Genomic DNA, 10,465 nt, shown 5'->3' with positions numbered 1-10,465 from the left:
TAAAATGTGCCTTATATAATATTCAAGCAATATTTATTCATATCTGTAATCTAGAGACTACCCTAAGAGAATTATTCTTTCTGTTTTATTCCCCTTGCTTCCCTTGATGTTCTTTGTTCTTAGAAGGAAATGTTGAAGTCTTTTTCATTTTTCTTCTCAAAGAAAGTAATTCAGTTACTTTTAAATTCCTTGGTTCTAGGTTGATGCATTTTTTCTGTCACAGTAACTCTTAGTAGGAAAAAATGTGGCATGCCTCTAACCTAATTCTCCTAAAATTTGCACGTGTGTCTGGCCCCTTTTTCCTGTACAAGATTTCCTAATATTAGGCCATCCACTTTCACGTTGGACCAGAAAGTCAGCCTGTTTCTGATTCCAATACTTACGCAACAAACAAACCCCTTAATAAATGCTTGTTGATTGATTATTTCCATACTACCACTTCTAGACCCTCTCTGCCTGTATCACTTTTCAATTATTTTTCTTTTGAAATTCATTTCCTACTTCTGTACCACCCCATTCAGTTCTTTCATTACCATAATACATTAATCTCTAGATCACTATTATTTCTCAAGGAATCAGTACCCGACTCAACAATTTCTGGAAAGACTGATAAAAATTATTATTTTGGGATTCTACTCCTGAATTCTATCCATTCTAATCAAAATAAATTATTTAAAATACATGTACACACATACATTCACATATATAATGTATGTGTGTATGTGTGTAAACCAATCTATTAAATGTCTTCTATCAGATATCCCTAATACTAAATAATAAGAGATACAAAGAAAAAAATAAAACATCCCGGCTCTCAAGGAATTTACAAAATACATACACGGTAATTTGGTGGGAAGAACATTTAGTAGCTTAGGAAATGTTTCATGTTAAAGATGCAACTGGAGCTGAGAAAAAGAGTTTTTGGGGGGGTGTGGAGGGAGGAAGTACAGAGATAAAGAACATCTAGGCATGAGGGACAGAGATAGGAGATGTAATGTTTTTGTGACCAAAAGTAGAGACAGTTTAGCTAGAACATTGTATTCACAAAAGGAAGTTAAATGTAAAAAACTTGGGAAAAGAGGGTTTTTTAAAAAAAGCTTTTATTTTTCAAAACATACATGGACAATTCTTCAGTATTAGCCCTTGCAAAACCTTGCATTCCAATTACTCCCCTTCCCCACATGCTCCCCTAGATGGCAAATAGTCCAATATATGTTAAGCATGGTAGAAATCTATATTAAATCCAATATATGCATATATATTTATACAATTATTGTGCCGCACAAAAAAAATCAAATCAAACCAATAAAGAGAGAGACAGAGAGAGAAAAGCAAAATAAAATGTAAGCAAACAACAAAAAGAGGGAAAATGCTATGTTATGAACCACACTCAATTCCCATAGTCTTCTCTCTGGGTATAGATGGCTCTTTTCATCACTGAATAATTGGAACTGGTTCGAATCATCTCGTGTTGAAGAGAGCCATGTCCATCAGAACTGATCATTGCATAATCTTCTTGTTGCAGTGTATAATGACCTCCTGGTTCTGCTTATTTCACTTAGCATCAGTTCATATGAATCTCTCCAGGCCTTTCTAAAATCATCTTCCTGATCATTTCTTACAGAACAATAATATTCCATACACCATAACTTATTTAGCCATTCTCCAATTGATGGGCATCCATTCAGTTTCCAGTTTCTAGCCAAACATTTTTGTACATGTAGGTCCTTTTCCCTCCTTTAAGATCTCTCTGGGAGTATGCACAGTTTGGTAACTTTTTGAGCATAGTTCCAAATTGCTCTCCAGAATGGTTGGATCCATTCATAGTTCCACCAACAATGTATCAGTGTCCCCATTTTCCCACATCCTCTCCAACATTCCATCTTTTCTTCTCATCTTAGCCGATCTGACAGGTGTGTCACTACACCTTATCAGTTGCCTTAATTTGCATTTCTCTGATCAGTTGTGATTTGGAACACTCTTTCAAATGACTAGAAATAGTTTCAATTTCTTCATCTGAAAATTGTCCATATCCTTTGACCATCTATCAATTGGAGAATGACTTGAATTGTTATAAATTTGAGTCAATTATATATTTTAGAGGCCTTTATCAGAGCCTTTGAATGTAAAAATGTTTTCCCAGTTTATTGCTTCGCTTCTAACCTTGTCTGCATTGTTTTGTTAATACAAAAACTTTTTAACTGAATATAATCAAAACTATTTTGTAATAAATAATGATCTCCAGTTCTTCTTTGGTCACAAATTCCTTCTTCCTCCACAGATCTGAGAAGTAAATTATCCTATGACCTTCTAATTTGTTTATAATATTCTTTATATCTAGATCATGAACCCATTTCGACCTTATCTTGGTATATGGTATTAAGTGTGGGTCAATGCCTAGTTTCTGCCATACTAGTTTCTAATTTGGGGGAAAGGATTTTGGAGCCAGTACATAAAGAACAAAAAGATCAGTTAGTGGTTAGCCCATAGTGGTTATAGGGAGCCACTAGAGTTTATTGAGCAGGTGTATGACATGATCAGACCTCTACCTTAGGAATATCACTTTGATAAAGAATGGATTCAAGTAGGGTAACCAGTTAAGAAGCTGTTATAAACTAGGTAAGAGGTGATAAGAACCTGAATCAGCTGCTCAGCTGATTAGATATAGGTAGGGAACAGGTTAGGAATGACTTCCACATTGCAAACCTAGGTAAGAGGTAGGAAGGAGTGAAAATAGCAAAGTTCAGAAGAGGGTGGATTGAGGGACATGAGTTCTTTTTTTTTTTTTTTTTTAATTATTATAGCTTTTTATTTACAGAATATGTGCATGGGTAATTTTTCAGCATTGACAATTGAAAAACCTTTTGTTCCAATTTTTCCCCTCTTTCCCCCCATCCCTTCCCCCAGGTGGCATGTAGACCAATACATGTTAAATATGTTAAAGTATATGTTAAATACAATATATGTATACATATCCATACAGTTATTTTGCTGCACAAGAAGAATTGGACTTTGAAATAATGTACAATTAACCTGTGAAGGAAATAAAAAATGCAGGCAGACAAAAACAGAGGAATTGGGAATGCTATGTAGTGGTTCACACTCATTTCCCAGAGTGTTTTCGTTGGGTATAACTGGTTCTATTCATTATTGAACAAATAGAACTGATTTGGTTCATCTCATTGTTGAAGGGGACATGAGTTCTGTTTTGAACATATTCAGTTTGAGATGTCTAAGTTAAAATATACAGGAGACAGTCTGTGATGCAGGACTATTACATCTCAAGTAGATATCTCTATGTAAGAATTATCTGCACAGAGATAATTGAAAGTATCTTAGTTGATGACATCACCAAAAGTGAAGAGTGAGAATGTAACTCTTCACAAAGCCTTAGTATACACCCACATGTAATGGGATAATGTGAAATGTAATTGGATACAATCTCGCAAAGAAGACTGAGAAGTAGATATACCAGTAAGAAGAAAATCAAGAGAAATGTATCACAAAAACCCAAGGAGAAACTTAGGGAGAGTATCCAGGAGATAGAGACTAATAATATCAAATGTTACACTGAAATAAAAAAGGATGAAGGTCAAGAAAAGACCTTCAGATTTGGCAATTAAGAGATTGCTGGCAAATTTAGAGAAGTTTATTGTGATTGGTTAGCAGCCAGATTGCAAAGGGTTAAGATGTAAGAGAAGTAGAGATAACAGCTTTTTCTTGTAATTTACCAAAAGGAGGAAAGGGAGAAAAAGATTTTATCCACTATCATTTTTAGGAGATGACTAAAATGATAGTGAATGAAAAAAATTTTTTTTAAAGAATGGAGGCAGCCAATAAATACAAAGAAACTGAAGAAGATCAGAGCAAGAGGATGATTGTGAATATGCAATGATCTATTAGAGATGAGAGAACACAGAATCAAAGGTTATCTTTGGCCAGAAGGGCCATCTCCTCATGAGAGACTAATGTAAAATAAGAGTTGTTAAGGAAGATGTTTTGAGAAGTATAGTAGGGGAGAAGCTGCTCCTGATAGGTGGATTCTATTTTCCCCATAAAATATGAAGTGAGGTCCTCTGTTGAAAGTGTGGAAGGAATTAGTATGTGTATGTTGAGGTTTGAAACAGCTTCAGTGAGGAATATCTTTATAGTGAGAGGAGAGGGCACCATTCTACTGAGTCCTCCTGTCTAGTTTTCCCAAACTAGACTCTTGCCTTTGAAGGGGAGAAAATGTTATTCCATCATACCAGTCTTCAGCCTTGTAGTGAGGGAAGAAGGCCACCTTTCCAGTTGTTTCTTGATTCTTACTTTGTCTCCAGCCTCCCCAGGTCTCATTTCCAGTATCATTGGGGAAAAGACACCATCCCATCAAGTGCTAGTCTCCTGTTTTCTGAGGTAAGGTAAGGGGGGAAACCCTATTCTGTCATCTAGGTTTTCCTGACTGGCCTCTGGCCTCCTGACAAAAGACATGAAACACCATTCTGTAAAGCACTAGACTCCTTCTTCCAAAGAGGAGAAAGGCCATTTCATCTAATCCTAGCCTGGTGATCTGTCTTGAGATAAAGTGAAGAGTATCATTCCTTCCCCTCCAACTACTTACTCCCTCTGAACTGCCTAATAATGCCCTGAAAGGACTTTACTCTGAGGCCAAACCCTTATGGACAATGAAAAATCTATCTAAACCTATTCCTTGATGATTTACAAAACTTCCCCACCCCATTTCTTTCCCATTCTAGTGATTCTGAAGTCCCAGAAATGATCTTTCAAACCCTATTCCTGTCATTTCTCTCTTCTATTCCCACCCTATTTCCTTTTTCTCATTCCCTCAATTAAGCTTTCCCAATTGTCTTAATCTAAAACAACACCCTTTCCACTATGGTCTCTGGGATGCATGCTCCATAGGCAATAAACTTGCTTTCATCTTTTCCTTTTCTACTACTACTACATTCTGACTCTCACTGAAAAATGATCTCCTTCTAAAGACATAATCCCTTCTAGCACTTTTTCTAGATCCCTCTTAATTCTAATGCCTTTCCTCTTAATTATTTCCAATTTGTCCTGTATATAGCTTGTTTGTACATGGTTGTCTGCATGTTTTCTCTCCCATTAGACTGTAAGTTAAGAGCAAGGACTGTCTTTTACTTTGTACCTTCTAGCACTTAAGATAATGCCTTACAATTAATTGCCTTACTGCAATGAGGGCCTAGTTGAGATAAGGCATACTACTGTCAGCACTATTTGCAAGATGTGAAATAGAAGTTCTTCTTTTCTATTGAGTCCAGGATTAGACTTTGGCAAAGTACTTGTGGAAATAGGGCAAGGTATGGGGTGGGAGAAGGGATTAAAGAGAAACAATGAACTGGTTAACTATAGGATCAACTGAGGGAAGGAAAGGAAATGAAGTCAGAGAAAGGAGAATGATTTGGCAGAGTATTTAACAGTAGAAGTGCTGGATATTAAGGATGAAGAATATGTTCAGAGGCCTGAAACAGAGAAAAGCAATGCTAAGTGGAGGTCATGATTGCTAAAAGTATTTCAGAATTCTTGATCATGGAAGTAGGACACTTGTGGGTTATGTTGGGATCATGCAACTGTGTTTGTGAGTATACATACATACAGAGAAAATAATCACACACACACACACACACACACACACACACACACACACACAAAAATACCAGGAGAATTTTGCATGTAATTAAAGTTTTAATGTAAAACAGACTCCAAAGCAGGAGACCATTGTTATATACCTTACGAAGTCAAATTTAATTATTTGCTTGGATTGCCGAACAGATAAGGCTTTCTGAGATATACATTATGCCCAATTCATGAAGCTGAATCTCATTAATGTTGCTTTCTTCTAAATGAGCAACCTGTAAAAAAGCATATGAAAAAGTAACAAGATAGGCTGTCCTTGTACAATATAGTTCTGGATATAGATAAGCTCTTTTTTAGATACAGATATTGTCTAGACTTAAAAACAAAACATTTTTTAAAAGAGGTAAAATTTAATTTTAACCCAAAATTCTTAATAATTTTTTTGCTTACATATTTACCATTTCTGCTTCCAATACCTAGAACTATATAAAACCATTGTCATAAATTATGGGGCTGAATCTGCTTTTTGCAATCTGAAAGAAGATAAGGTTTTTATGTCCAGGGAGAGGGTGAGTGCTGTCCAAAGTCACTTTAAATAGAGTTCCTTTCTATTCAGCCTAATTTGTAAAAAAAAAAAATAATAAATTTTTTAAAAATTACATGTATTCTACTAAGAATTACTCCCTTAGATCTCTTGTGATACACACTAAAGACTACAGCAAAGTTTGAAAGATAAGTACCCAGAGGCGGAATTGGAGCTTGGACTTTTCTAGTTCTAAGTTCAGCTTTTTTCACTGACTTCTTTGAGAACATATCAATAATATGTTGCTTTTCAATTAGTAAGAGCTCTTTTCCTTTGTGCTCAAATATTTCTATGCAGATTCCCCAAAGAATGAGAAAGTAGCATCACAGTAATCTAAGCCTTAGACATGCAGATCTCAGTTACATCAATACCAAGATTAGAGCTCAACTTCCAAAATGCTACTGTACTTTTGAGGCACCACCTACACTTTACAAACACTACTCTTGAAAGTGATTCATTGTCATCATGCTATGGAAAGACAGAAATATAATCAGATCTCTATATCAGCCTTAAAGAAACTCAGATTTTTTTGGAAATAACTTAATTTTTGCTGTATTATGTATTGGATGTGCCATTGCTTGACAAATGAATCTTTTATACTTTGGATTAAGATCTGCAGAGGTACTTAACTGTTTTTGTTCCAAAAGCAACTTTAATGAAAATGTTTGAGACATTTAAAGTGGAAGACATAAATCTCTGAATTCCAAACATACAGACTACTTTTTTTTAAATGTGCCATTAAAAAAGATACAAAAATATCTTACTTGGTGTTCCTGAAAAAATGTTGATAAAATAAATCATTTTCCCACTGACTTAGATTATAATTTCTTTAGCTTCTTTCTGATTGATCTTCAATTGGCAGCGCTAACACTTAGCCTAAGTCTCTCTGCCTGAGTCAGGTAGTTAACAATCTGTATCTGTAAAACATTTACACAACTACGTGGGGTTAAAATCCAGATCCTTAAAAGGACAGCCCCTTTATAATGGTCATGTTTTATGAGGTTTCCTAGGCTGAAAATCTGAAAAGCAGAACGCTTCTAATCGGACAACTTTATATCTGGAGTAGAGAATGCCAAACGGACCTTCTGTGAGTCTGGCCTTTCCTCCCGTGGGCTGGCACAGCACAGTGGAGCAGCCTACACAGAGAACCACTGTCTGAGCATGACTGAAGACTGTGGTGATCTTGTAGCAGCCTTAAAAAAAAAAGAGAAAAGGCAACATTGCTCAAAAATGAAACAGGGAAGCAAAATAATAGTCACTAAACTCAGGAAAAGAACTATCACTAATACATTGAAAAATCAATAGGGGTCTCGTCAGATGGAGAAATTTCTCCACGTGAAAAACTTAAAAGATTCAATGAAAGTCCAAAAACACATATATATAAAAATTCAAATTCTCTAAAATAGGCCCGGTGACCTGACCGGCAGCGAGGCCTCTGGGGACGTTTTTTGGGTATTAAGTTTCCCATATGGGTGAGGGACTTTTCACCTATGCCACACTACAGTTTTCCATAAATGTTTCACTTCATTAGGAGAATAAGCAAGATTGGAGGCTGACGTCCCATTGTACCTGGACACTTGACATCCATAAAGTAAGAGTTCGGACTCTGCACCAGGCGCTTTTTTTTATGTTTCTTCTTTTCATCCTCTAGGGACGGATGCACTAAATCTCTAGCCAACTGTGGAATAAAACAAAGGGCATGAGTCATCAGTTTGCATTACGTAATGCGTCCAGACCTCAAGCATATGGAAGCCTGGAGTCGCACCAAAGCTTTCCTTTCAGAAGCTTCCCCTTCACCGTCCCACAGACAAAAGTCAGGACAGCAGCAGGGAATCAGAGCTCCGGGTACGAGGCAGGCCCCTGGCCCTCAGCTAAGCTCGCTAGTGTGGGAGAAAGGGCCCCGAGGGCTTCGAGTGCCGAGCCAAACGAGACGGGAAAAAGGACTACGACTTAGGTCGTTTTATTGTGGCTTTTTTTGGGGGGGAGGGTTCTTGAGAAGCCCGTAGGGGCCCGAGGTCCCGAGCCAGCATTCCAACGCCTCCCGGCCTCGGGTTACTCCCCGAAAACAGTCAGTGCTCTCTCTCTACCGCCCTCCATTAGTCCCTCCGACACATGAAGGGGGCGGGGTGGGTGACCCCAAGCCAGGCTGAGGTAGAGCGGCTTCAGCCCGGGGCATGTCTGGGCGTGCCTCCCGCCCACCCTCGCAGGCGGCCACAAGCCGCGGGCCGGGCCGAGCCCAAGTCTCAGTTACTCACAGGCATCTCGGCGGTCCAGGAGGCGAGCCACCTCAGAGGATGCTCCGCGGCCAAACAGTCCCAGCTGGGTCGCGCCGCGTCCACTTCCGGGATAGAGAACGGAGGCTGGCGGGAAGGAGCGGCCCGCGGCTCCTCTGGCCCCTTCTCTCGATGGTGACCTCCGGCGCAGACCGAGGCTCCGAGCCCCTCCCGGGAGCCGGCTTACACCCCAGCTGACTGCACGGGGCGGCTCGTGCCAGGGGCGAGGCCCTGCGGGCAAGCGCGACTCTGCCACCGACTGGGGCACCTCCGGCTACGGCCCGCCCCTTCCCGGCTCTGCGCGCCTCCCCTAAAAGCGAAAGCGCTGGCGAGCGGCCTCGGAGGCCGGTCCGCCGCCGGCTCTCAGTGTCACATCCCGGAGCGAGGTGTGGCGCTGACCCCGAGAGCCGCGGGAAGCGGCCGGGCCTCGGGTCTGTGGGAGCGCACCTGGCGAGCCCAACCCCTTCTTCTTTTTTAATAGAAGAGGAAACCGCATCTTTAACCTCAGCTTTATTTCCTATACAATATTCAACGAATTGGCCACGGGGCTTATTAATTTTTAATATCTCGGTTTTATTTACCATAATTTCCGATGAAACGACAGTAGTACCTTCAGTTGATAAAGAATGTAAATAACACCAGTTAATGATGAAATTGTATAAAAGCACTGCCCGTCTGTCGCCAGCTCCAGAACGGAACCAGCTTGGAAGCGTCTGTTTTAGTTCGGGTGACGGCAACTTACACTATTAGATTTTTTAAAATTAATTTTCTAATTATAACGTTTTTTGACAGTACATATGCATGGGTAATTTTTTACAACATTATCCCTTGCACTTACTTCCGTCCGAATTTTCCCCTCCTTCCCATGATGGCAGGCAGTCCCATGCCTGTTAAATGTGTTATACACTATTAGATTTTAAAGAACTTGGGGAAAATAATGTCAAGGCCAGACGCTCAGGGGGCAGGTTTGAATAAGTCAACACAGATGCTTCTTGAGTTAACAGTTTGAGCCCAGCCTGCGGGTCCTTGATTTCTTTGACACAGAAAGTGGAAGCCATGCACAAGAAGAGTTTGGAAATAGGAATGCAAAACTACTGCTCCTTTCTCCAGGTGAATTCCAGATGCACAAACAATAGCTATTTGATCAAACCTGTAGATTTCTAAGTCTTTTTTCTAATTGTGATTTGTCCATATTTATGCCAAAATTGGAACTGATGTCTCCTGATTCCAAATCTATGACTCTTTCCGCTATATAATGCTGCAAAAATGTTTATTATTAATTTTAGTATTTCAACCATCAAGTCACGTACTTAGACCATTGAGGTCCTCATTATAGACGCTCCTTACTTTTGCAGATTACAAGCTATCACATTTTTCCAAACTATGCACTTCTTATTCTTGCGTTCTCATAAATCTTAAGTGCATAATATGCTCAAGGCCTTCTAAATCTTTTAAAACTTCATAGAGACCTCTGTAACACAAAGAAAGCATAATAGTTACATGCAAAGCACTGTGCGAGGCGCTGGAAATACACATTCAGACTTTTGTTGTCAAGAAATTAGAGACAGAAGAACAAACAGTCACAAAATAATACAAATGAAAATGAGATGAATGCAAAGAAGGGGTCTCAAAAAAGTGCTATTAGAGACCTGAGAAGGAGATATTAGTATCCTTTAAGAACTTTCCCCCAACTTAATAGTATTTTTCCAATTATAATTAAGGATAGCTTTTAACATACATTTTTGTAAGCTTTTGAGTTCCAAATTTTTTCTTCCTCTCTTCCTTCCTTTATCAAGACAGCATGCAATCTTTTATGGGTTATACACATGTATCATTTAAAACATATTTCCATATTAGTCATATTGTGAAAGAAAAATTAGGAAAGGGAAAACGCATGAAAAAGAAAAAAAACAAAAAACAAAAGTGAAAATAAATCTGCATTCAATCTCCATAGTCCTTTGGATGTGGGTGGCATTTTCCATCACAAGTCTATTGGAATTATCTTGGATCA

The 10,465-nt window shown here is 38.8% G+C and overlaps 1 protein-coding gene across 1 annotated transcript; it reads right to left on the bottom strand.

Moving 5' to 3' along the window:
- Positions 1-5,686: 5,686 nt before the first annotated feature.
- On the bottom strand, positions 5,687-8,842 carry RPS27L (ribosomal protein S27 like). Its single transcript, XM_074294895.1, has 4 exons — positions 8,437-8,842; positions 7,751-7,859; positions 7,264-7,374; positions 5,687-5,873 (listed from the first exon to the last, which is right to left on the bottom strand). Exons 1-4 carry the CDS (start codon positions 8,440-8,442, stop codon positions 5,845-5,847), a joined length of 255 nt encoding a protein of 84 aa, XP_074150996.1. The 5' UTR covers positions 8,443-8,842; the 3' UTR covers positions 5,687-5,844.
- Between the last annotated feature and the right edge of the window lie 1,623 nt (positions 8,843-10,465).

The sequence above is a fragment of the Sminthopsis crassicaudata genome, chromosome 2 (assembly GCF_048593235.1).
Source record: "Sminthopsis crassicaudata isolate SCR6 chromosome 2, ASM4859323v1, whole genome shotgun sequence".
NCBI classification, from domain to species: domain Eukaryota; kingdom Metazoa; phylum Chordata; class Mammalia; order Dasyuromorphia; family Dasyuridae; genus Sminthopsis; species Sminthopsis crassicaudata.
This window is presented reverse-complemented; position numbering and strand designations above follow the sequence as displayed.

Coding starts and splice junctions, on each gene's coding strand:
- RPS27L (XM_074294895.1), bottom strand. Junction 7,375..7,750: donor TATGGATGTCAAGTGTCCAG/GTACAATGGGAC, acceptor TTTTTTTTTAAG/GCTGCTACAAGATCACCACA. Junction 5,874..7,263: donor AAAGGCCAGACTCACAGAAG/GTCCGTTTGGCA, acceptor GCTTTTTTACAG/GTTGCTCATTTAGAAGAAAG.